The 27,863-nt window shown below is 37.3% G+C and overlaps 1 protein-coding gene across 6 annotated transcripts in view; it reads right to left on the bottom strand.

Annotated features, from left to right (window-relative positions):
* The window catches only part of ABCC4 (ATP binding cassette subfamily C member 4), a 156,110-nt gene that overhangs the window by 91,624 nt on the left and 36,623 nt on the right, over positions 1-27,863 (bottom strand). For all 6 annotated transcript variants that reach the window (XM_026064093.1, XM_026064096.1, XM_026064095.1 and 3 more), the window contains 10 exons: positions 25,282-25,371; positions 24,571-24,762; positions 22,938-23,032; positions 22,732-22,818; positions 13,067-13,163; positions 11,669-11,884; positions 9,599-9,739; positions 8,157-8,194; positions 7,699-7,799; positions 4,486-4,632 (listed from right to left, as the gene is read on the bottom strand). In XM_026064093.1, the coding sequence (XP_025919878.1) occupies positions 4,486-4,632; positions 7,699-7,799; positions 8,157-8,194; positions 9,599-9,739; positions 11,669-11,884; positions 13,067-13,163; positions 22,732-22,818; positions 22,938-23,032; positions 24,571-24,762; positions 25,282-25,371 (1,204 nt within the window). The remainder of the gene's footprint in view (positions 1-4,485; positions 4,633-7,698; positions 7,800-8,156; positions 8,195-9,598; positions 9,740-11,668; positions 11,885-13,066; positions 13,164-22,731; positions 22,819-22,937; positions 23,033-24,570; positions 24,763-25,281; positions 25,372-27,863) is intronic.

The raw sequence follows: 27,863 nt of genomic DNA on the forward strand, positions 1-27,863 counted from the left end.
TTGTGTGAACAAGCATATATTAATGTACACCAACTAGAGCAGTTTCACTATTCAACTGATAGAGCTATAATTTAAACAACCTCATTATCAGCACTGTAATTTTCAGACTGCTGAAATATCGTATTTGTTGCAAATATTATATGGTTTAAATACTTTGACAACATTGCCCATCTGATGCTTCTGTCAGATAAAATGCAGATAGACACTTGTGTATTGATGAACATGCTTTTAATCCTATAAAGGAACTTTCTCYGTCGCATTATAGGTGTTTCAACACTTGACTTATGAACACCATAATTAAAATCCCCATGCCTTAAAGAAAAACAAAAGTGATGCTGTACTGTAGAGTTTGTTTCACATTTTTATCTCCCTTTTAATAGTTAACAGTTCGCTTTTATATGCTACTATTAGCTATCAATTTTGCATGTCATTTCTGGCTGCCAAGACAAGAGAACATTTTTCTTATAGCCTGGTCAAACCTCAATGTTTGGGTAAGCACCCAAAGAGATCAATGTTTATTTACAGCTTCCACAAAGCATTTGTGCAAATAAGCCACTAATTTARCAGGTGGAGGAAAACTGTCACACAATTGGGTGCTTTCTATCTCTAGGATGGCTGTAATGTCTGCCAAAATATTTATCCTCCTCCTATGAATTATCAGACTCAAGAGTTTTGAGAGGCACAATTAAAAAAAGAAAAATGAGTTAAGATTTTCGTGTGTGTTTCTGTAGTGTAGTGGTTCTGGTTCAATCTGAATTTTAGACAGATCTCTGGAGGGGGAACCGACTCCTATTTTTCTGAACAAATTCATGCTTATCATTCATTCATTCTTACAGCACCTATCAGCACAGCAGCAGCAGGTTTCAGTTTCCTAAACTCAATGTAATTCAAAATTACACACAATATCCACAAAAAGTACCATTACTGGAAGTGATGCAGTCACATATTAGCATTCCTTCTCTAAAGAAATCTCTGCCACCAAATCCCAGAAAAAGAACAATTTATCTACAATCTAAGCAAGTAATCTTGAATCAAATCCTGAAGCCGGTCAAAACTAGCATCTCCTAGACTATCAAGAAACTAATTTCARAAAAGGGAACTCCCAGTTTAACCATCATCACTGCTGAAGCCCTTCTCCCTTTAAACTAGCTTTCTATCAAATTTGTTTTGAAATGTTACAAACATCTTGGAAAAGAAATTAAAGGAATAATGGCTGCAGGTCTCCTTGACTGGGCCAAAGCAACTGACTCTATAGGGTTATCTGACTCTTTCGGCAACTAATTACAAAGCCAACAAAGTTCCTGAACTCAAAAGTTACATGAAGATGAAACACTTACAGTGTAAAATACTCAGACAAAATATTATATTTGCAGATAATGAAGATAACTGAACAGAACCACGTTACTATTGCTCGGTGTAGAGATTGGAAATTCACTCCTCAAATAYCATCTCCAAAAATATTACAGATACATTATGTTATCTGTCTAACAAGCTGGACTGGGATAAAACAGATCATGCTGCCCTCTTGTGCTAGACTTGCACAGAAATCAACTCCTTCATTCCTGCACGTGAACAGATGAAGCAGAATGTATGAAGCATTCACCATGAAGCAGAAAACATCCACATTTTCCTCCGTATATATAACTTGACATGCATGCAATCCCCTTACTGCAATGTGGATAGAAGAGCAAAGGAAGCTGGAGAAGAAAGGGTCAACTCATACATTCCAAAGTAGTAAACAAGCTCTGTTAACAAATGCAGACAAGTAAAATGCAGTAATCCCTAAGATACAACCACATAATCTATCACTTTCCATCAAGTTTTCACTATTAATTGGTGCTGTGTAGGTATCTGTTGCTAAATCTGAATTTCAGTCCTAAACATCTGATCATTCTTTTAGAATGATGGATAATACAAAATACTTTAATTACTTAAGAAAATCCATTCAACAGGGTTAGGTTAAGTCCTTAAAAAAAGAGACAGTTGTTTATTAACATGGTTAATATGGCAGTAACGTCTAACTCTATTTTTACATATGTGCCAAATTACAGAAAGGTGAAATCTGTACATAAAACATTTTTGAGTGGGAATGGAGAAAGGGGAGGGGTCTTCATATTCCCCTCCTGCTTCTACTCTAGATCACCTAAGTTCGCAAAAATACATTCAAATTCTTGTATGATTTGGGTAAGATGCTCATTACCATTCCCTTTACAACCTTCCCTTCCCTATATATTGCTAACACAATATATAAAGAGAGGTTTGGTCTCATATCGAAGCTGATTCTTTTTTTTTTTTTTTTTTTTTTAAAGAGAATTCATTTCCTTTATCACCATGACTGATTCATCTGCACTGTTGGGAGYTGACAGACATGTCATGATTCACCATATATTTCCATTTCCTAATGTCAACTCCCTGATGCTGCTCATTAGTCTGTTTATCCAATAAGAACTACTGAGTGCTTGGGACTTCTATTTATTTAAGTCTCCTTCCTAGACTTTGGAACATAGATCACTGTGTGTTCAAAGTACTGTCTGTCGCATTTTTTATTGCTGCTTATTTTTTGGAAAATTCAAACAGCAAAAGATAAGGTCAGTTCGAAATCACTTCTGCTATGGTCTTAGAAACTTAACACATATTGAGAATGCACTGGATGCTTAAATGACAAATCTATCACTGTTTTTGTCACTACAATCTCAGCTATGCTAATATGGGATATGATAACTAGTAGCTTGGCTTGGATATTACAATGACAACACTACAAAAATGAGACTTGAACAATTGTTTTTCAATATCTCTTTCAAAGTAAAGCACCTCTTTACAAAAAATGAAGACTTCTTTTACTTGAACCAACCTCATCCCAATGTAGAAGTCATTAGTACAGCAAAAAAGGCATCTTCAGAATGAAGTTCTAAAATCAGATGCATATACAGTTAAAAAAAAAAAAGCCAAAATCAGCTGTTTAAAAAAAAAGATGTTCAAAACTGAATTTCAGAATTACTACACACTGCAGTTCTGAATAAGAGCATCAAGAGTTTCACATCTTCTTCCTTTTCTTTTTTCCTTTTTTAAAGATGTATAAAACGTCTGAACAGGAGTGCCTTTGCAGACTACCATGAGCAAAAGAAAGATGAAGAAAGAGAAACATATACACACCAAAGTTAAGCTTTTATTATAAAACAGCTGCTGATAAATGGGAGTACACATTTGTAAGCCATGACAGCGTGTGAATAGCAGCAATAGGCAGGTTTTATGAAAGTCACTCTTTTACAAAGCACTGCTAATTTAGGCTTACAGTGTGATACAAGGTAAGTAATTATGTATTCCTCTATATTGCCCCTCATGTTTACTCTATTGTTATGAATTAGTTTGTTATAATCAGCCAAACTATGAACATTCTTACAAGACGGCTATGTATTCCCTCAAAAATAAGGTAACTGCAACTGCGGCATATAAAAGAAAAGAGAAAAGGAAAAAGCTTGCCTACCTGACAACGACCCCCATTAGTCAGTACTACAATTTCTTGTGATGCATAACACTCATTAGCTCTCCACTAACCTGTCTCCTGAGTTTAGAGTTTCACTTCTAATCCTTTGCAGTGGCCTTCATTTTAAATTACCACATACTCACAGCACAAGCAGACCATCATAACATGGCCTTAGACTTATGCCGTTGTAGAATAAAAGAAAAAAAAAGTAGTAGAAATTGTACACGTTCCATTTATCATATTATGGATCCAGACCTTTTCTCCACATGAATATTTTTTCTAAAAATATTAGTAATTTCTCTGAAACAGAAAAGCCATCCCCATACAGCCTTATGATTATAAAACAACTTCTGCAACTGAGTGAAAAAAACTGTTACTTTTCTTCAAGAGAATGAAGACCAAAAGGGCCATCAGATTTCTGTTTCTCATACACCAATGGCTATTAAATCAGTACTACCCAACTTCCTCACTCTTCACTCTGCTTCAAATTATCCCTTTCCTTTCTCTTTGATAACTAAGGATACAGATTACAGTTTTAAATTGCATGCTTTATGTTTTTGTCCATTCTCAAAGGATGGCAAACTACAGAGTTTCTCCACAACTCCGAATTACCACCCTTACTTAAAATTATTTTTAAAAAGAACAAATAACTTTTGGGGTCAGCTTTTCAGATAAAAGCACAACACAGAAAAGAGAGACTTGTGTAACTGAACTAGATCATTAGCAATGCAACTGGCAGGTTTGATGTACAGACCAAAGCCACAGTTCATTCATTTACCTTAGACTGCATTTGAAAAGAGTAAGATTAATTTACAATAAGCATTTGATATTCTGACTTTCCAATTTAAAACACCACACTACTAAATGTGARGACTTTAATTAAAGAAGCAAAAAAACACAATTGTACAAAAATACTATAATTTCAGAACTGTTCAAAAATAGTATATTTAACATAATTAATGAGGTACATTATATGGAAGGGTTTTGACTATTAAACTCACCTATAGGATTTCTGTCAAAAAACAACACAGGAGCTTTCAAAATGGACTGAAACATTTTGTTGTGCAAAGTCTGGCCAGAATTAACAAGAACTTGAAAAACCAGAAGACTTCTTATTATGCCAAAGAGTATTGTAGCCACTGTTAAACCTGAAATTAAAAAGATATGGTCAGAGAATACATAGAGATAGGCATCTTTCACAAGAAAAAGAGTTTCAAAATAAAACTGAACTAAAAACTAACTTTGTTGCTTTCTGTGTACAGCAAGAGTCCAAACTTAAGCCTAAGGACTCAGACTGAGTGCAGAACATAGACACCTTATATTTGTTAATAGCTTCAGTTACTCTCATATTACCAATTTAAACAATTTCTCTTTTTCTTTTATAAAGAATCAGTACTTTATAAAAATACAGAAAATATCTGTTACCCCATAAAATAAATCTGTATTAAAACCCTCCAAGTACCAGTTCTGTGAAGAAATGCATTTCACAGTGTCATGCGTAACTGTGGTTTGCAGAGGTCACTGCGAATACTCAGTATTTGCCAGCAGGTATTAACCAAGTAATACACATGTGGCTATTTAAAGCCAATCCTGAGTTATTCTCAGTCAGCCCAAACTACTCATGTTATTCTTCACCTTACAAACCACATCAAACCATTTAAATTATGGGTATTTCTTTAACACAGTATAAGATGCATTCTTTACGCCATGTGAAACGGAGCCCTTCTAGGGAATTGGTCTGCAGACTGTTAGTCTTTCTTTCAGGCACCTCTCTGCTTACAAGACAGGGGTGCTAAAGGTCAAAAGACATCAACGAAGAACGATAAGACTGCTGCTGGTCCGCTTCCTATGTTTGTGACCTGCAACATGCCTGCGCAAGTTCCGAGCCGGTGAAAGGCATGCTCCAGGAGCTCCAGAAACCAAGCTTAGATACCACTGGCCCAGATGCTCAGGCTGCACGGACTTGAGAATACCTTTAAACTACATCCTCACTATCAACACAAACATTGCTTATTGTAAGGACAGGGAAAAACTGGACGCAATTCAGGTACTCCTATGGTAACAGTGGGAAAGAGTGAAGTTTTAAATGACATGATGCAGTTAGGTCAATCAGTTATACCATCCTGTTTAATAGCCTACACTGCTGTATCCTCCCACAATGCAAGAAAAGGGATAACCACTCCACTTGCCTGCTCAGAGTTTATTGCCTAGGTTCTGCATAGTGCTGTTTTTCATGAAAAAATAATGTGGCAGTGCAACTGGAATGGGAGCCTGTTTGCCTTGTCCCAACTGCTGCGTTTTGAGTCAGGGAGAAGAAACCAAATTCTCCAAGAGCAACTGGATATACCCAAGCAGGAAAGCCAGGTCGGGCAGAAAAGGAGCAGAAGAGGTATCAAGGAAGGGGGCTATGGCAGAGCCCAAGCCTAAAAGCAGCCTGTGGGAGTGATAGGAGGAGAGGAAAACGTTCCTGGGAACCCTGCACTTCTGCACAGCTTCAGTCTTGGAAATCACTGGAAGCTGCTGGCACAACCAGAGTGAATGAATCACCTGAAAAGACCTAGTGGTGGGGAGAAGGGGGAAGAATGAGACTTCCTTTCAAGTCTTTTATCCAGCCTGCCTCAGGCAGAAGGTTTTTGTTTTCCATATTTACAAGCTTATCTCCTCCGTACTAGASGGACTAGGGCTCTTGGCAGGCTCCCTTCACAGAAAGGTGTAGAAGCTGTACCTCAGTTCTGGCCAACGGGGATTCCCGTAACGGAATTTTTTTACTCTTCCAAATCTTTATCTTACAAAAAGAACAAAGACTAGGAAGGAACTACCATGGTGATTTTTTCAAACACCAAGGATCAGAAATGAAAATACTAAATTATTTTATACAGTTTCAGAAGCTATAGAAAAGGGTAAGTTACATAATTATGTACTACATATATGAAATTAACAACCTTTTTGCAACTGTTTTTCAGCTCGACTTACAACTTTCTGTAAGCAAATCATTGCTTTCTGTTCAATTAATGCAATTATATCATTGAGCCATCTAATTATTTCAGTACTGGGTTAACTTCTGCTGTTCTGTTATCTAAAACAAAATTTGCCTTAAAGTATAAAATTTTCTGTAATACGGTTTAGGTTATACAGCCAGAGAAGCCCAAGTTTACCATCCTTAATCATACTGTGCAATCCACTGGAACTGCTCACAAAATAAGATATTACACAGAGCAAATAAGAATTGAGATTATCTGGCTCCTAAATTGTTGTTTCTCAGGACAGCACAATGTTTTCTGTCAAGTGCCTAGGTCACATGGATTCTCATTAAAAATATATATATAAACATAAACAAAATAAATAAGAAAAGTAATAAATAAAAAAGACCTGTCCTCTCAGTGCATATTCTTCTGGCACTCCACTGTTTGCTCAGATCTATCAAAAATCTCCATCAAGAAATTACTATGCATACAAACCTGTAAATAACTAGAAGTTAAGTGCTAAACAGCTAGGATCTGAGAGAAAGCATATTTCTACACATTATTTTTCTATGCTCATTTTTACTATCCTTCAGAATAGTATTTTAAGATGTTTCGATGTCTGAGGATAAAGATTGATGCCCTTTCTGGGATATTCAGAGGCATATATCTATCTAAGTCCTACTGAAATATATTAAATTTTTTTTTTTAATCTTGATTTGCATACTTATCTAGGATTTACTTTAAAAATTGGTTCTTTTGTTATGGTACTTCAGAAGGAATATGGCCATGCCAAGTTTTAAAACAGCAGTATATTATATAAAAAAACTGGAACACTGAATTGCAGAATGAGGATCAATTTCTAATCCCTCTTGCACATCCATATAATGACTGAAGATTTAGCTGAACGACCTATTGGTATAGACAATAACCACAAGCTTACAGTGACTGACTTTTTGAATACTCAATTCCTAGTTTACTTTCTAAAAATCCAGGCAAAGCAAATTAAGACTCTGCATTCAACCTATTTTTTCTGTTAGATTTTTTTCTTTAATTATTCCAATTAATTTAGTCAGGAAACAAGGCTCAGGCTGTTAATCTGTTAAGACATTACTCAGTCACTGCTCAGAATCCCGTTTCCCCACACTGCCATTGCTGTGCACTCCACAAAGCTGCCTGTTATAATAAGTCAAATAATAGCTTTTTAATATAAACTATATACATACACAAACACATATGTGTGTGTGTAATTACCTGCATATATTTCTAAATAAAAGTTAAGGTCTAGATGTTCAGTCTCATTTACTCCATTATTTCCATTTGTTGTGACATTCAACTTCTCTTGATTATTTGCCCTGTGGAAATGCATACAAAAGATAACGATCATCAAATCACCTTTTGCAAATAYTCACACATACACACATCTAACTTCTACTAGATTTAACTCTGCTGAGACCTTTAGCTTAAAGGATCACATGTACTTGATGCTGTCATGGATCACACTGCGAGGAGAAGCTATCAGACTTCACCATAAAAGTTGAAATTTTTCACACAGATAAAATAAGAGGAGATCAGAAAAGAAAGCTGAACAAATGCTGAAGTTTCCCATAGCAAGTTTTTCTCTCCTACCTATATAGCACTGATTTCTATTAGACAAAAAGCACTTGACTGAAAAGGCAGAAATAGCTGAGCGGTTATTATCATTAACTTACCAGTAAGAAAGCCACCAATCCTGGAGCACATATGCCACCTTGAGTAAAAAAAAAAACAAACACAAAAACAAGAATCATCCTACAAAAATTAAAAACATTAGAAAATTAAATTTCCTTAGCTATTCTTTTATGTTCTCTGGGAAAACATCGCATATTCAGAAAAGTATGCCATCCAGTCTTTCAAGACCAGCAGCAATTTGCAAAGCACATTAGAAAGTGCATTAGAACCCTCTACAAAGAAAGAAGTTACCTTGAATTACCTTACTTGATAGAGAACTAAAGGAAAGCAATACAATTAAGCAAACAAAATATAGTAGCTTTCCCTAACATATATTAATTGCACATTAAAGAATCCATTTTTTCAGTTCCTATATTTACTACTAGAGATATTCCAAAATGCTYTTTGATTAGCAAACTTTCTGATGTTACCAGTCCAGAAATTTGTGTTTATGGGAGATAATTATTAGAAACAGAGTTGAAGGAGGAGGGAGGAGAAAGAAGAAAAGAAACTGTATTGCCACTTTCCTTCTGTGCCCAGAGGTGACTCTAAACTTGTAATAGGGTTATTTATCTCAAAATAAACCTGTGTTCAATTGAATTAAAATTCTGGATGGTCTACTGCAAACATTTGATCATGCTCAGTGATCTTTTCAAAAGCCTCGATTCAAGGACAATCAGAAAGGAAGTAATGTGTCTCAATACATACACACATATATACACACACTATTTTAAAGCCAAGACCAGCAAYCATTTCCATGAAATGAGTTTGAGCTTTCTCATCAGGAAACAGAGAAAAAGGCAATAAGCTATCTTCACACAGCTTCCTTAGCTGGCCATTTCTTTCAATAATTTTCAAAACCTTTTTGCTTGTTAAAAACAAAAAACAACAACAACAACAAAAAAACTTAGGTATCTGCTACACTCTGCATCACACACAGCATATTTCCCTACCTTCCTCCTTACTTTCTTAATCTGTTAAACAGTGACCTTCCTTCTAGTCCTCTTCATAAGCTACCAGCAGCAAAAGAGTTTTTCTTTCAACACTTCTGCCAGAATCTATCCTCCCATATCCAGTCAACCTCTTTGCCCTCCTCAACTGAAAAAACGTTGTTTCTTCAGATTTGTTAAGACTATTTCTTGTACCTTATAATTTTGTTCCGTATCTCTGAAAACTAGACAGGCTTACAATTCATGTGCTGCACTGCCAGTAAAATAATCACTTAATGAAAATATTAACACTGCTGAATAAAGACCAGTACAAAACTGCTCAATACTATACAAAAAGTACACGTTAATACACAAAGCATGACTGAGTATATTACACAATTATTAGATAAAAGAACATCATGTTCTCAAACATTTCAGTTGAAACAAGCATACACTATATTTAAAGAAAGACAAAATCAAAATACTTTCATTACTTGTGGCTCCAGACAACTTACCTGTGCCAAAATATTGAATAGTAAAAGTATAAAAATTACAAAGTAGTTTGCTCCTGCAGTGAAATATTTTCTGTAAACTTTAAAGTTTATTTTTCCTTCAGAGCGACTCTCCTCTGGCAGGGCAGCCAGTGCATTTTCAACCTAAAAAAACAAACAAACAAAAAAACCTCACAGAACAGAGTGTCAACCTTGCAGTTATAGATTCAAAACTAAGTCACTTGAAAGTCAGAGTTCAGAATTAGCAAGCAATTAAATAAGGAGATAAAGTGATTATGCACATAAAAACTTTAAACATCAGAACTATGGCTTAAAAAAAAATCTCAGTGCAATAATAGTGAAAAATCTACTCTGTAAAATGACATTGCAAGGATTTTATTTTGTATTCCATCAAGGCATGTAACGTGACTTCACTTACAATCAGAAATATTTGCCCTGACAATACTGCTAACTGTTTACTGAGTTGGTCTTCTCTTGTACGTTGCCATCACTCATAAGGGTTCTGAAAACTAAGGCCCTGACTTGGGAAAGTTTCAGTATTCACAATGCAAGCATGTCTAACCTTTTATTTTCAGGAAAGTATTCAAAGCAAATACTCTTCTGAAAGTATGCATCAAGCTTAATCAACACATGCCCAGGGTAAGAAATTAGTCACAAAGTTTTAATCACCTCTTTGCAAGTACAACAAAGCATCTGTTAATAGGGAAAATGAGTAAAATGCTAAATGACAAATCATATTAAGCAAACAATGGACAGGGGACACTGAAAGACCAAAAAGGAAAAAATAAGATAGGCATAAAGAAGGCAAAAGAGCTTTTCAAATTAACAAAATTCTGAAGTTTTTTTACAGTACATGTGATAGAAAAACTGGTGCCAGTTCAGTGGACATTTAACACTTGATTTTGCTGTCAGCAGACACAGCTGTACAAGAGCTGTGGAGTCAACAGACCTGACTCAGATGTGAAGAGAGAAATCCCACCTACTTGCCCATAAGAGTAGAGAAGCCTATCCTGATTTTAGCAGCACGAGAGCTGTCAGATGGGAGGGGGGAAAAAAAAAAAAAGTTTGGCACACATTGGTCCGTTTGTGGATTTAAGAAGAGCAGAGTCACCACTGAGACATTAATAATACCAGATTAGATTACTGCTTTCTGTCATAAAAACATTCTTCCAAAAAGGTATAAAAAACAAAAGGCTGAATGAAAATCAGTCAGTAGCCTTTTTTTGGTATCTTCATGTTTATTATAGGAAAAAATACACACACATACACACGCGCACACACACCCCCTCCCATAGCATAAAGGTGGAAAGCAGCAGGGATACACAGTGATTAACTGTTCCACAGATGCAGTGCTAGCCCAAGTCTAGCAGGGTTACGGAACTCCTGCACTGTTCTGTGTGAATACAGATACACCATCTCCAGGCCAGCTCCAGTACAGAAAAGTTACGGCTGCTTTTACACAGTGCAGACCAAGAGATAGCAAGGTGTCAGGAAGTCAAGCTGGCATCGTACAAAACACGCTATTTTCAGCACCAGAGAGCTGGGGAAAGCAGTGCAGCGGAGTCCCACGGTTCCTTCCTCAGGGCCAGCTCATGATCATACAGATAAGTTAGTGCCAACCATTCAAATGCAGACTCTGTATGAAGCCACAGCCTCTGTGTGCACTTCCCAGAGCTCAGGATTTTAGGGGAAGTATTAATTTGAGCTCAGCACTGCATGCACAYGCAGAAACCATTTGAACCACGTGCTGCACTGGCCCTTTAGAGCACCCCATGTGAGGATATAGGAAGCACAGTGTGGTGCCTTTGGATACGTCTATAGGAATGATCCCTGGATCCAGGAGAGTTGGTGCTGAACCTGAACCTGAGCTGTGGGATGCCTGCCCTCTGTACCCCAGGTGGTAGGACTGTCAGCCAAGCACAGAGCTGGGCAGATTCACTATGGGTGAACTCTCACCTGCTAATGGAAACCAATAATCACTGAAATTCAAATGCAGCAGAGAAAACCCTTAACATAGTCCAAGTTAAAAACCAGCCAAACAACAATTGAGATGAGTCTCTTTTGCGCACTCACGGGTGGTTGCTCCACTGCTCCATCCTTCTGTGAGTGGACAGAAGAACCCTGGGACCAGACAGAGGACTCGGAAAAGGTACGGTTCCTTGAGGTCTTCAGATTGGGGGTGCCTGGAACTGATGGCTGTTCTCCCTCCTCATCTTTTTTCAAAAGGGAAGCAAAGTCGATGCCAGATCTCAGGAACTCTGAATAGGTACCTTTCCCCACCATTCTACCCTACAATTAATATAAGCTTTGATTATCTTCATTATACACTTTCTGTAAAGGACAGTTTTTCCTCCCTCTCCCTGCTGCACAGGTTATGAGTGCTAGATTCTGTGGTTGCTTAGCCCAAGTCCTGCTGCAGTAACTGAGGTGAAGCCTCTTACCATCAGTTCCTCATTCAGAAGAGCAGAAACAAGCTTTTAAGTCTCTAAACAGTCCTCTCTCCCCAGTAGCTAACCAGGCCAAGCAGCATACAAAAGGGATGACAAAAGTCCCAGTTACAGCCAGTAAGAACTACTTTGGAGAACCTGCAGCAGTTAGCTACGCAGCTTTCGGACAAGCTGTTGAACAATGCACATGACCATCAGGCTTTTTATATTACTCAAAGCTAGGGGTGAACACAGCTTAATTTTTTTTCAGTCTTCACAGAGCTCTATGAGGAGCAACACAGAATGTCTCCACACATCTCAGCCATCCCAAACTCATCTCTGGAAAACTACTGCAACCTTTAAAGTGATCTGAATGGGAGGAAAAAGGTGGCTAGTGCCCTTTCTTGCAGTTTTATGATACATCAAAAGTAATTTAAAGAACTTCACCACCCAACCTCAAAAAACTGTTGAAATTCTTGCATTTTCCCCCTACCCTCAAACATCTGGTACAACCAAGCTTGGAACCAGCTTTGCTGAAGGACTGCCTGGTTTCAAAGATATCTGTGATCATTTCTCAGCCTTAACGAAAAAAGGGACCAGTTGCAAAACCAACATAGTTCTTCCTAATTCATACAAAAGCATAAAAAACAAGAGTAAAAGTAGTCTTAGGTCTCAATAGAAGTAATTCTCTTGCAGTATATTATATATACTATATTATATATACACGCACACAGAGAATATATATATACACACACTATATTATATATAAATATAGTATAGTAAATACATGTAAGAAAATTAATAAGATTAAATATATGTATGATAAAATTCAGAAACAGATTTTTCAGGGAAGATATATTAAGAAAATTCAATTGATTTCATTAATAACTTTAATCCTTAAAAACATATATGATCATAAGGTGACAGAAAATGCAGTTAAAACTACTTTTATTTTTGGCTTGTAAATACATTTTTCCATCCTTAGATTACAAAACATTATTAGAAAGTATATCAGACTTAAAGAATAGATACTGATATCACTTACATCTTTTAAGATTAGAATCTGAGTTGCAGCACGGAGATATTGCAACTGGTGAGTCACCAAAACAGAAACCTTTTGATGTAAGGCCTGACAAATACACCTGCAAAGAGATAGAAAAGGAATTTAAAAAATACTTTAGCATCCTAAAACATTTTGAGCGTTTCTGGAAAACTACTTCTACTTAACTATAYGGCCTTCAAAATAAGAAAAAAGATAAGTGCTTTAAGCATGGGTATCACATGCTTAACAATCATATTCCTTATTTAACTTTTTAAGTTTCTAAGTAGGGAAAAAAAATTCCAGACTTCTGGCTGGAGGTGGAGGAGAAGGTATCCTAAGGACATTTCACAAAAAGTGTATTAAACTTCCTGCTAACAAATGTACRTGACATAAGCAGGATTACAAACCGTAAAATTAACCAAAATGAAACAGAAAGAAGCAAAGCAGGGCAACATACTGTGGATAATTATGGAAAAAAAAGGAAAAAAAGTAACAACTTTGAGTTAAGCTTTCAGAGCAGCTGCTACAATAAGTCAGAGCTGTGGAGAAGCAGACAGTACCATTGACCTAAGCCACATTCAGCAATATATTGAGGGGGAGGAGTGAGATCCTTCACACACCTCTGACCTTCTCCCATGGACTGAAGGCWTACCTTCCTCTCTAGGAAAAAAAACAAAACCCAAACAACTCCACAACAAAAACCACTGCAACCTAATAATACAAATTCAATGGAGAAATGCAAACAAGCAGTATGGAGGAAAAGGTATAAAAAGAACAAGAGCTTAACAGTAACAATATCATATTGCTTACTGTGTTTAATAAATTCATCTTGTACATCTGCTTAACTCCTTACACACAACTTTTAATATCTATTTTATCACTCCTACAAAGACTGTAGGAAGTAATGCACAGTAAAATAGTTAATACCAGTACTAATCAGAATAAATAATTACATGCAGAAAGTATATTATACAGTTCTAAATAAACTATGTGATAAAATTAGGTTGAAAGCAACACTCTTACTAAAAAAGTTTTATGACTTCTATACAGCATTCAAGAAGCAACTATAAACCAACAGAATGGTTCTTTGGTGACCAAGGTAACAATGAACCATGACTAGGTATTTGCAGCAGCATAGTACCCAGCTGCTGAGCAGCTGCAGCTTTTTATACTCCAGACTGTTTGTGGGAGTATTTTTGGGGTGCAGTTACTGCAGACCCTTTGAGCCTTCGCTGGATCAAGCCACATGGAACTGGAGCACCAGCTTAAGATACGCAAGAAGCCCTTCAACAAAACATATCCAGACAACTGGACAAAGATCTGAGGAGCTGCAAAATAGTTACTTGCCTAGAAGGAAAGCTACCAAAAGAGAAAATGCCAGGTATTGACTGTCAAGAGATCAAGCCTTCCCTTAGACAGTCCCACAGCCTAGGTACTACTCTCTGATCATTTAATTTCTGCATGCGAGATATATGTCTAACAGCTTACGGGGACAAACCAGCCACTATAAAACCTAATGGCTGAAAAACCTTTAAACCTTGATGATTATGAGTCACAGTGAACCCACTGCACTTTAAGTCTGTATTTGGACAGAAAAAGTGGATTACAACAGCATCAGAGCAAACCAATTAGATCCGTTAGGGCTGTCAGCACAACACCCTAAATGATCTTGATCTCAGGACAGAAGGCAAAAACGACCTCTGCGGAAAGCAAATTCAAACCATGAATTGCTAAGATGTATCAGTTCATTCAAATACAGAAAAAAAAAAAATCTCCATCTGATGTCTATCTGGGTAGGAAGAAGCTAGCTGAATAGTTCGTTGATAACAGGTGAGTAGAAAAATTGTCACAATTCAGTGGTATGAGCACAGGGAGTAAAAATCATGACAAAGTGTATACTTAGATCTATTACTGAGTTAACTCACTGCTCAAACAGCTCACTAGAAAATTCTGCCATTTAAAATACTGTATCATGATGAAACACAGGACTTGCAAAACTAGTAAAATACGAAGCAGATACTAAATATCTGTTTGAACACATCAAGCTATTTGAGTTTTATGCGCTAAACATTTTTTTAATATTCCCTCTCCCACTTGACAAGATCCGTACTGCAGAATGTAGTGAGCATTATGTTTACATGCTGCCTTGGCTGTCACAGGAGACTGAAGCCAGAGTTCAAAGAAAGGCTCACTGTAACAGAATATGATAAAAGCCTGGCACAAAACTCAGAGAAGCACAGTGAATTTAAATGAGTGAAAATGTGGTATTGCCTTTGAGTAGAAAAACAAAAAAAAATATCTAAAACAATCCATAAGCATTAACACTTAACCAGTCTAGCTCCCTAAGCCTCAGGTGCGTGCCACCTAGCTTTAAAAATATCACTCTACATGTTTGAAGAAAAAACAGCATTACTGAAAGTGCCTGATTCTAGGTGAAACACCAGCTGACAGTGTCTCACTTTCTTATTGATTATGCAAAAAAACTATAGAAAACATGCTTCAGTAGGTGGGATAAATCTGGTCTAAGTGTTCAGATTTCTGCTATGGAGTACACCCACCATCTTTTCACCTGCTGTTTAAAACCCCACAAAGTTCATCAATATTTGTGCTCCTCCATCTCTCTTGAGGAGCTTGCTCTGTGCGTTAGACTCTGAGCATATCTAATGCATGACAGCAGGACAAAATACTGCACAAAATGCAGTAGCCATTGGCACATTTATTAAGTACACACATGCACACAGACACACACACACATGCACACACAGCTAGAATAGATGCGGACAGGGAAGACCCAAAGGTTCTTTAGCCTTTTCAGCACAAGGAAAACAGGATCACAGGGACTATGGAAAGTCCACCCCTCTTCCCCAAGGGAAAATCAATTTAAACTTAGGTCACTCCTGACAGACGTTGGAGGATGTTGTTCTGCTTGTTTGTAAGCTCAACAGAAATTTTCAACATCCTTGAAAACGTATTCCAGGGAAAATATACCTTTACCATGACAAAATTTTTCTCTGAAGTCTAAGTTTATGTCTTTTGGTTCAATTTAAGCCTACTACTTTCCAAAGGACAGGAGACCAGTTTATTCTTGTGTGCAGCATCCCTTTAATACACTAAGACTTCAGTTTCTCTGCCTTTTTCTAGACAAAAAAAAAAACAAAACCCAAAATACTAGTTCATTTAGTTCTTATAAATGAGAAACAGTTCTCTTTTTTTCCCCCTACACAGCTGAATATTCTTTACGGGTTACACTGGACTTTGCAGCTGGTCTACATCTTTTTGGAAGTGCAAAATCCCAAACTGGATACATTATCATTTTGAGGCCTTACAGGTACAAAACATAATAGGAGGATTACTTTACCTGTCCTGCAGGATACAATACTAGTATAAATCCCAGTGCATAGTTTCCTTGACAAGACATGTCAGCATGACCTTGCCAACTCGTACTGGCTTTGGGCTCTATCATAATTCGCACCTCCTTTTCCGCAAAACTGTTACACAGTTGAGCCCTATCCATTGTGCTTCATGCAGAGTCAACACTTTGCACTTATCCCCACTGTGTTGTATCCATTAATTCAAAATGATTAAAATGAAGACTTTTTACATCTCTGTCCCATCTCCAGAACTGCCTGAAGCATTATCCAGCTTTGTATCACTTGCAAATACAGCATCAATGACCTTTATTCATCATCCAAGGCACTGAGTAACACCAGACTCAGGGCAGATATCTCTAGAACTCCAGAAATTACACTCTTCCAATTTGACAAAAAAAAGAAATTAAATTAACAAATCTAAGCAACAGGATGCTATTATTCATTTTAAAACCCATTGTATTTTGACAGCAAACTTCTGTACAATTAAAAAAAAGTTAGCTTGAGCTTTGATGCTGCAGGGCAAGTGGTAGAGGACACTTACTCAGATGGGGGGCCTACAACAGCACATTGCTTTCTCTATGCAGTCAGTCACGGTCTTGGCACATCAGTGCATACAAATCCTCATTTGCTCTTTCTCCCAAATCAGGTTCTCTTTTCTTTGAGACAAGTTGTTCTTTAATCTTTTTTTAGTTTTTAACCTCTAAGAACCAGCTTTCTTTCACCTCTGCAGTGTTTCTTCTTTTATGATTCTACTTTCTTCCTCAGCATTCTTTTTGCCTCCCCTTTTTGGAAGTTCACATACAAGTTAACTTTATTCTAGTCAATACTTGTATTGGTTTCAATGGAAATACCTACTGAAATGAAGTTAAAGCACATGCAGAAGTGGTCACAGGTGTAAAACCTTTGTTATATTAATTTGTTTACTCCCTTTGCTTTCCTCTCCTTTCCCTTTAATTTAAGAATTTCAGGGAAAACAATCCCCCATCTGTTTTGCTATATTTTGAAAGTTAGTGAATTTCAGAAAAAAATATACATGACATATCTGCAAGAGACACTAAAAGCACACCTATATCTATTACGCCATTTCTATTCCTGTGCCTATCATGTTAAACATGTATTTCTATCCCATGACAAGTCCCAGCCTCCACTGGGCTAACACAGGATGATCACAGAATGATCACACTGGACAAAACAATGATCCACCCAATCCCATGTCCTGTCCAGACACCAACCAGCAGTGAACAGCTAGAGAAAGTATACAAGCAAACATACAATGGTGCTTCCTTTGGCATACTTTTCTCGCTTCCGTAGTCTGCATATTAGGGGCTTCTTGAACCTGAGATCTTTGTATTTAAACAGCTCTTCATGAACTTTTCCTACACTAATTTGCATAATTCTCTTTTGAGCCCATTTATATTTTGGTATTCATAATATAGTTTTCAATTATCACCACTAAAGAATGCGACTACAAGAGTGTTCTATAAGTGGCTTTTTGCTTTTATATTGTGTGATTAAAAAAATTTTTTTTGAGATAAAAAGTGTAAAAGATTAGTTTCATAAAAACACAGAATGCACAGTGGTCACATTTATGCTTTTTTTTTTTTTTTTTTTTAAATAAGCCACATTACTATGATATATTCATACCTTTAAAATATATTCCCTACCATAAACATAATGAAGTTGATGGAATCCCACCTATATCATCTAAATGTAAAGGTATAACTAAGAAGTCTTTAAGAGTAGTCTCTGTAGCAAAAAAAATGCTACATAGCATTCAAGTTTGCCCAGTACTTCAGTAGGGCTGCAATCACTGCAGTGATGTCAGACATGAAGAGCATGGACCAGATGTGACACACAAAATGGGAGTCTCTGATTCCTTGAGAAACCCTTGATTTCTAGATAGCCTACATAAAAGGGGGCAGGAGAAAATCCTTAAATATACACACCAGCTCCCCTGTGCCCTCACCATCCGCAGACAAAGCATACAGTATGCCTTTAAACACAGCACTGATAGAGTATATGCCAGGGTTATTTTTGCTTGGTTCCTCTGACATAAGGATTGTGTCTGTAATCCCTCTACAGAAACAAGACTTTCTAGCTTCTATGTGCTAGGTTTACAGAACTGATGCACTCCACTTGCTTTTAATTATCTACAACACCATAACAGCACTTCTTCCTCAAAGCTCCAGCATTACAGGAAATTTCCARGTGCGCCTCACTTTGAGGGGTATGAGCGGAAGCACTCAGACTGCTAAGGGTTCCAAAAATCAAACAGTTTAAAAACAGACAAAATAAACATTTAGATCTGTACATCTAATAAAAAAAAATTCTTTTACTCATTTTCCCTACAGTAGTTTCCTTGCCTCTCATTTCCTTCTTAGACTGTGGTCAGCATGCACTAAGGAATCCAGGATCTCTTATCCCTGCACTTCACACAATGGAATTCCTCTCTCCTTTGCAGTCACCTCACTTCTCCCTCACATTTTTCTGCAATCATGAAGGAAACCTCTGCTACAAAATCATGCCTGTCTCCTTCCCTCTCTTGCAGAGAAACTCGCAGTTATCTCAAATGGCAAGGGAGAGGCTTTATCTTTCAGAGCACCTGGTCAAGTTGCCCGGTGATTCTCTGGTCAGCCTCAACTTATGGGAATCCAGTGATCCGTTGTCCAATTACGTGCCCCTTGAGTTCACACTTGAGGCCACCTCTGAGTGCCAACATGCTCCATTTGAATAGATGCTAACATCCAATTACTTCACAGTTAGGGCTGTGACAGATGCAGGAATTTGTCCTGCAGCTTTTATCTAATTCCAGAGGCGAAAATGGGAGAGAAAAGACAAACAGCCATACATTCAAAATAGCTTTCAGCTGACAAAGATCTGCAGAATTCTGTTGGATAGCAGGGAYATTCCACTCGCACATACCATTCCCAAACACCGTAACAATAATAGGTCTAATTTTGAAAGAACCCCAGTCTGTCCTGCAATTCCATCTACTTTCATGAGTGCAGAGGAAGAACAGAATGAAACCACATTGTCCATCAGCTGGGACTGGCATGCTGCTCCTGTCTCCGGAAAAGTTTTGAGGGAAGAACAATACCTAGAGAAAAGCGTTTCTCTCAATACATTATTGAAATAAAAATCCCACTCTTAAAACAACCATTTCTGAGTCAGTATCACTGATAGGACACAATTGTGTTTCTATCCAAAGGTGATCTGCAATCATGTAGTCTACAGAAATATGTTAAAAAGATCCACAGGGAGAACAGATAATTTCATTTGGTCATGCTTGGACCCCAAGATTTTCTTAAAACACGGGCTATTCCAAACTTTGTCATCCAAGGAAATGAAATCTGTGTGACCACAATATCTGTGTGTGTGTCCCTCATTTTAAATCTGATAGAAAAAGCAGAGGTTTCAAAATATCTCCTTCCCTAAAAGTTAATGAAAAGAGATATATATAAAAGATAAATGCATAAAAGATAGAATTCTACTCGTGCTCCCCACTGGGAAAGGGCTGAAGCTTGTCCACTGTTAAATGTCAGAGAACCCACAGGAAAAGAGGCTATAAATAACACAAAAATCTCCAGTTTATACTTTATTAGGCCCCAAGGAATCTGACTGGGAAAAATAAATCAATTGAAAAACAAGCTTTATTTGTTCCATCATCCATAGAACAACTTGTCTGTATTATGAAGAATTTCTTAAGAGACAGAACAACATTAATGATACTGTGGACTATTTTCCCACTGGAGCTGTACTATTCACATTCTTTTTCATTTGAAAAGTATTTATTTACTGCAGCAGCTGAACAGAAGGAAGAGAAGCAGCAAATGTAATGAACCAACCCTTCACAGACCATAGCTTCAAGGTATTACATAGGAACATACCTATCTTTAGACAGAAATGCATAGATCAGACATTTCTAAGAAATTAAACATGAATATAAGATTAAAAGAAAGAGTGGGGGAACAGAACAATATCCATTTCAGATTCTCATTAAATAATCCTCTATTTCTTCCATCTCATCTATTGTTTTATGCCTTGTGGTTTGAATTCCTAGGGGCAAGTTGTATGAAGTGGTGTCTCAGACATTCCTCAGCATGACATTCTAAGAAATCATTCTTGTCCAAATGTTCTCTTCAGATTTCTAGCACTATTCAGGAAGCAGAATACATCAAAAAGCATGCCCAGCTTTGTTATTAAAGGCCAGCTACTGAACATAGCACTCTCCGCACTCCCCCTAACACCTTTTATAGCTGCAATGGAGGTTCCAGAAGACAACTTCTGTTTGTTAAAGAAAAGACCTTCCTTCCTTAAGATCCTGAACAAGCAGACCTTTGTCAGATTTCTTTGCCACCATGACTCCATGCAGCCTGTTCTCCCCATGAAATGCTTTCATTCTACTTTTATCTGTCCAGCTCAAACTGATCTAAAGACTAGGAGTAAGGGGTAAACTAAAGCAAACACATTTTGAGAAAGAACCTTAGCTAGTTTTCCAAGTTTCAAATATTCTCAGATCATCTCCTTATTCCTCCCCATCGCCACACATTTATCAGCAAAACATACACTGAGCTAGCAGAGCAATGTTCTCCAGCTCTTTAATGTTTTTGCACATAAAAAAACATACTTCCAGTTTTGCAGTAGCATGTAGACACTCCCAATATCATAGCTCACATAAAAAGCAGAATAAATTGAAGAGGCAGCCTGACCTCCTCTGCAAGGCACTACTGCACTTTCCTATTTTCCCCTTTGTGAAAAAGCCTCAAGACCTAACTAAGGGAGGGACAGTTGACAGCTCAGACGTGTACACTTGCAGAACTCAGGTACATTCAGAAACTGAATCTGTAGAGCAATCTTATACAGAAACAAACAAACAAAAAAAAGCAGCTAAAGCTTAGGTAGTTTCAACAGGCATAAAAGAAAATTGATAAAATGTGAACTACAGATGTTATGACCTCCCGATATCAGTCATGGAAGGTGAAAACGATCCTGCATAGAATAACTAATGTAAAGCGTATGTATCGCAAAACTTTTACTCCATACTAGCTCATGGAACCAAATAGTAGCCATTTTAAGAAATTAATAAAGTAAAATATAATTTTGATGGGGTCTTAGAGGGATCTCCAGATTTGAAACTATAAACATCAACAGGATGTACAATTTTCCAATTTAGATATTGACAGCTTCCCTGCATGGAGAAAAGAACATGCATGCAATCCTAGTCAATGCAAATTCTACAACCATTTCTGCAAGGCAGGTTTTTATGGTTGCCTGGGCGTGGGGGGAGGGAACAACAGTAAAAGCAAATTAATTCATGTATTTGTACAGTGGAATTCATAAAGGATGCGAGTGTGCTCAAAAAAAATGTTCTCGTTTAAGCCCACTAAGGTCAGTCAACGGAAGCTCTTCCTTCCACTTCTAATAAATTCTAGATCATACCTTTTGATAGAGGGATGAGCAGGCTATAAAGAAACAAGGAGGAAACACTGGCTGGAATAACTGGGTTATTCCTGTACTCTCTATGTCCTGTAGATTAAGCAGTTTGAAAGATGATAGAGAGAGGGACAAGAGGAAATATATTGAAAAGGGAACCTGATTTTTAATGAACACTGTCCTATTTCTTCAGAAATGGGGAAAGGTCCAATATCTCTCTCTTTTACGGTAAGGCTTACACATTCTCTTTTTCACTATTTCTGCTCTCCACAGTCGAGTCTGCAGGCCATGGTTCCCTGTTTCATGTATTTGAGAGAAATTTCAAGCATTCAAGAACAGAAATGAAAAAATTACTCAAGAATCTAAGAGAAGTGAGTTCTGTCCTTTTCTTTAGTCACCTGAAATAAGTGCTTATTACTACGCAAATAAAGCTGCAGCAAAATAAGAAGTGATTTAAAATCCCACCCCACATTATTCTTCACTCAGTACTAATATTAATAAAATCCAGTACTGATGCATGAAATCTGATTTTTCTCCCCAAGAAAAAGGCACATATTCCCTTAAGAAATAATTCTCACTATAGTATCTTCAAAACAGAGCTCTAGAGGGCTTTTAAAAATAAAGAATAAAATGACAGGGACACATGCGAAAAAAAAAGATGCATCYTCTGGATGCATAAAATAAACAAAAAATAAAAGCAGAAGTGAATGCGTTAAGTTTTGTAAATAGAACCATCTCCCCCCAAAAAAATGCTTTTTCAAGACTTTCTGCAAGGAATCAGAAGATAATAATATAATGAAAATAAAGGAAATTAATTTGAAATGAAATTAAAAGATTTTAAATGAAAATAAAACAGTAACATACTTTTCAAACAAGTGTCTCCCAACTTCAGCATCTACTGCACTCAGTGGATCATCCAAAAGATAGATGTCTGCATCTTGATACACAGCTCTACAAGGTTTAAACAAAAGTCAGTACGACAAATTCTTACACTTATTTATTTTAGACACTAACACCTGTCAAAAACCTCCCCAAACTTGTAAATAATAGAAGCAGCAAAACACACTAGCCTGGCCAGATTTACACGAGCCTTCTGTCCTCCACTCAGCGTAGCTCCACGATCTCCTATTACTGTTAAGTCACCATTTGCTAATAATTCCATGTCCTGTGGACATAAAGAACATCCAGCAAGTAAAAAACTTCATCATTTTAACCGCAAAAACTGACAGACCTACTTCAACATAACATTTCCCTATTCAAATAGTATTAAGGCATCATCTCATATCAAAATATTAAGTGTCATACAAGATGAAATATTCACAGATATTTTAGGGATTTGTACCTTCAGCAAAAGATCATTAAAATACCTTAAAAATAATACACATCTAAAAGGTCACATTTTCTACAGCTGTTGCCAGAGGGAAGTGCATTATTATTCTTAGTGTCATATGGAATATTCACCGATCATTCAGACCACCCTACATACAACAGTAAATTAATTTTGTATTGCTTTTACTATAACATAATGAGCTGTCACAATAAGCTGTCACAATAAATAAAATTGAATAGGTACTACCAGTAAAAARTAGATTATTTTCCATTTGCCAATGTCCCTAAGAATTACATCAGTTTTATTCGTACTACAATGTATCCAATCCATGCCATTCACTACAAAAGATTGGCTAATTTATGGGACTTGGTACTACAAGCAAGAGAACAAAATTATATAGTGTTCCATGTCATACTAGTGTATTTTCTCTTCACAAAACACAGAAGTTTTACCTTGAGCTATGTAACAAATTCAGAAAGTTTATTCACAGCTTTTATAAGATCCATAAATTTGAAAGTAAACTACAAAAGCAAATCTACCATAAAATACAATTTTTTTTTTTAATGTAGCTTGCAGTCTCTTAAAGTCATTAAGCCCTTAAGTTTAGACAACAGCGTATGACTGAATATCAGGGGAAGATACTAAAACTGTCTACCACGTGTAAAAACTTGTAAAAAATTTTTTCATCACAGTAACCATCTGCTTTTCACCTGTGTTGCTGCTGACAGGAATATCATAACATACTGAGTAAAAACTTTTTAGCTGCCAAGCAAAATGTCTGTTTCTTGACAAATCTGGCTTAATTCTCTTCTATATCTCATGTCATGAACTCCTTTACACACAGACCTTTCAAAAATGTTTTTTCATAAAACTCTTGGGCTTAGCAAGTTCTCCAATATACAGCATTAAGGCTCTTTTGATAACCATTAGCAATGCATATATGCTATACATGAAATTTATTTAAAAAAAATAAAGCAGTATAAAGGATATTTACAAAATGAGAGCGACAGTGTTAGTCTGAATGTTTGTTTTCTACCTTTTATTACATCTAATAACATACTTATCTAGTATAACAGCAATCAACAGCACTAAAAGTGATTATGAAATTAAATATTTGGAAGGCTTTTTCTAAATTTGTCTGAGCTTCACAGAAACTACATCTCCCTCTAGTGAAATTATTAGGAATTACAAGAATGTGCTCATACATGGATGTCACAAATTACACATTTCTTTTCAACGACAGAACTTATTTCACATGCTACTAATAATAATTCACTCTATATATTATTTATTGCAGCATGTACTAGAAGTCCACAAGAACACTAAAATAAAAATTAAGATGGCTAAAATAAAACACACAGAGAAAAGCATACCTTTTTAAGAGCACAGACTTTTAGAACTTTTTCATATTTTTCTTTCTCATATTCCTTGTCAAACAGTATATTACTTCTTACTGTACCAGAAAACACCCAGGGTTGTTGAGAAACATAGGCGATTCTTCCAGAAACATTTATCAATCCTTTCTCTTTAGGCAGCTCACCAAGCACAGCACTTAAGAGTGAAGACTGAAAAAGATTTTGGGGGGGGGGGGGCACACAAAAACCCTTGAAGACAGTAAATAAGAGACAGAAATGACCTGCATCCTAACTGCACATTCAGAAATGAACCTTCCAGATAGATAAAAGTTTGTTTCTGAAAAAAGCTACCCAAATTTTAATCTCCTGATAGTAGCACTTCAATAAACTGTTGATATCTTGGACAACTTTTTCAAAAGCAGTTTGATTGCATTAAGGACATCACAGATATTGAGTTATATTTATTGGCATGATGGCCTATAAAGTATTGATACTAGTACATAAATGTTAGTAACCTTTACATGCAGTCTAGAAGCAAAGTACAAAGTATTTTTCAACTTCCAGCCACACCTCTCCCCTCAGAAAGGACATCTGCCCTTTTGAATGCCCATTATCTTGATGTAAAGTGTATTATTATACAAGGAAAGGGACTGTATAYTTGCAACTTTCTAGTTGTGCTTAACAGACTTATAAATACCTCGCAAGGTAGTGTAACACATTAAGACTTACTTTTCCAGCTCCTACTGGACCAATCACAGCCAATAGTTCTCCTCGTCTGACAGTAAATGAAAGTTGTTGAAGTGCTGGGCTTTCTAAACTCTATGGATTTGAGAAAAGGTTATGTTTACTCAGCAATGAAACACATACCATCAAAACAACTCTTTAGAAACAGAGAACAATGCATATAAATCACTACAAATAAGCAACCCATAATCCCAACATATTTTCAGGCCAACAACTTGCCTCTTCAATAATTCACAAACGCTTTCAGAAGACACTGATCCCTAACCACAAGTGCTAAAACGTTACACACAAAATTAAGTTCAGGGAATGAGGACCCCCAAAGCCAGCAGAAGCAGCAGCTTCCTCAAAACCCCCAAAGCTAGGACAGCAGTCCTGAGAACAGCAGGCTTCTGCTGGTCCTCTCGCAGCCGCAAGAAGCCATGACCCTGCCCGAGCCCTTGCTGGGCAGAGCACTGGCCATGCCAAGCCCCTGGAAAGCCAGGCCTGTATCTGCTCTAATCAAGACTCTGTCCAAAGTGAAAACAGAAAGATGCTGGTCGGTTTTACGCAACTTTGCCTCGTAGACTCAGATTCTCGAAAGCTTTTGACAGATGACTCGTGGGCTATTTRTGTGCAAATACATTACCAAGAATTGTTTGTTCGCCATTTCCTCTTCAGCATGCCTCTCCTTTACGTTACACTACTGATAAGCGCTTATTTCTCCTACATATTTTGTACCTCTCCTATCAAGGTGTAATTGCAAAAATGCCCATTTCTTATGAAAAGAAAGGATACCCCTGCCTTTAACAGCTGTGCTAAACTAATTCCTAAGGGCCTGATTCAGCTCCCTCTCATTAAAGCAAAACATCCTTGTAACAGAATCTGCCTTTAAGTGCATCTTACACCACACAAAGCACGACTGATACCAAAATGCAAACAGAAAAATACGAGCATTAAAAAAAAAAAAAAAGCTGGACAGTGTTAGTATTTCTATTAAAGGGCCAAATTGAAACCTAGCCTTAAGCTTCTGCAAAAGAGCAAAACCAAGGAAACCTAGTGAACCGCTGCACAACTGGCAGAGCGTTTAAAATCTCTAGTTACCCTTTGACGTTCAGGAGCCTGAAGACGCATCTCCTATCACCGCATCCGTATAAATATGCCAAGTGACCAAGTTCGAGGACTGTGTAAAGGAGGAATTTAGGACCAACTGCTTCAAGTGAGTTGGGAGAGACCTGGCTGGGGTATTCATTCACACCTAGGACGGCAGGGAGAGTGCAGCGAATGCACACGTACCTTCATGCAAGTTCATGCCAGGAGATGCACCAAGGCACCCCAGGTTCAGCAAAATGCCTCCCTTCAGTGCTCCCACCCAGCCACCCAGCAAAACAAGCCTACACAAAGTCAGGATCTCAGTGCAAGAATCCACACTTTTTTGCAGTGTTTGACTCTGCAAACCTACTTATACTATTATTACTAATCTCCACAAGGTGGCAGCAACGGGACTTTTTTATTTTTCTCGTCTCCTCTCTCCTGCCTGCCCCCCCCAGCTTTTACCATGAATTTGATTTCTCAGTCCAGAGTACACAGTCCAGGTGCTCAACTAGTGTTAAGGTCAAGAGAAGAGTACCAATTTGTGGCAGCCAGTGCATTTTCTGAAATGCAAAGTTTGTAGGAAGAAATAACATCTTTTATTAAAACAATCAGTCTATATGGAAAAGCAGATAAGCTTTCAGACACACAAGTCCTTCTTTCAGACCTCTTGAGCTTGTGCTTCTGTATTCACAGAAGAGCAAATCAATTTCCACCCATGTCCAGGTTTTCAAAACAATGGCATAAGAGCCTAAAAACACTACAGGAAAAAAAAAAGTATTCAAATGATTGTAAGGTATCGTAGATCCTGTATGAAAGTAATAATGCAAGCAAAAAGCATGGCCACAAATACCTCAGGGACATGGTATTTTTCCAAAACAGCATTCCTCATAATTAAAAAACAGTTTGCCCTGAATTCATCATACCTATTTTTAGGCACTAAACTGAGGCACTTAAATTAAAGCACAATTGATGCTGACAGCTAATGACCACCAAATGTCCCAGCTCCCCTGTGCCCTGTCAACTATCCCTGCCTTTCATTTTCCTTCTTTTGCTGCTTGTTCTTGCCTAACCTTGCAGACAGGCTGTTCAGGGAAGTAAGCTGTCAGAAAACAAACTGCATAAGAAGTGACGTGGTTTCTATTGCTTTAACTCTCTGAGCTGGTTCATCGGCAGGGTCATGCATACGAGCATTAATGCCAGCACAAGGGAAGGAACGTAGGTGTAGGGTGCATGGAGAGAAGGATACAAGACTGGTCCCTTCAGGGACTGCTACCCCTCAGGTGAGCTTGTGCAGAACTTGTGTGCTTCAGTCAAGAGAGAGAAGTAATTCATTCCATCTAAGGGCTTTAAAAATCATATACTGCATAAAAATACTACACTACTTGGGCTCCTCATTTAGATGACTAAAATTACATGGGATACGTTTRGCTTCTGCTTAAATTCCTGAGTTTTAGACTGAAAGTTGTTCAGTTGAAAAGGCAAACTGTTCCATAAAC

Source organism: Apteryx rowi, unplaced genomic scaffold (genome assembly GCF_003343035.1).
Source record: "Apteryx rowi isolate R43461 unplaced genomic scaffold, aptRow1 scaffold_209, whole genome shotgun sequence".
Classification (NCBI taxonomy): domain Eukaryota; kingdom Metazoa; phylum Chordata; class Aves; order Apterygiformes; family Apterygidae; genus Apteryx; species Apteryx rowi.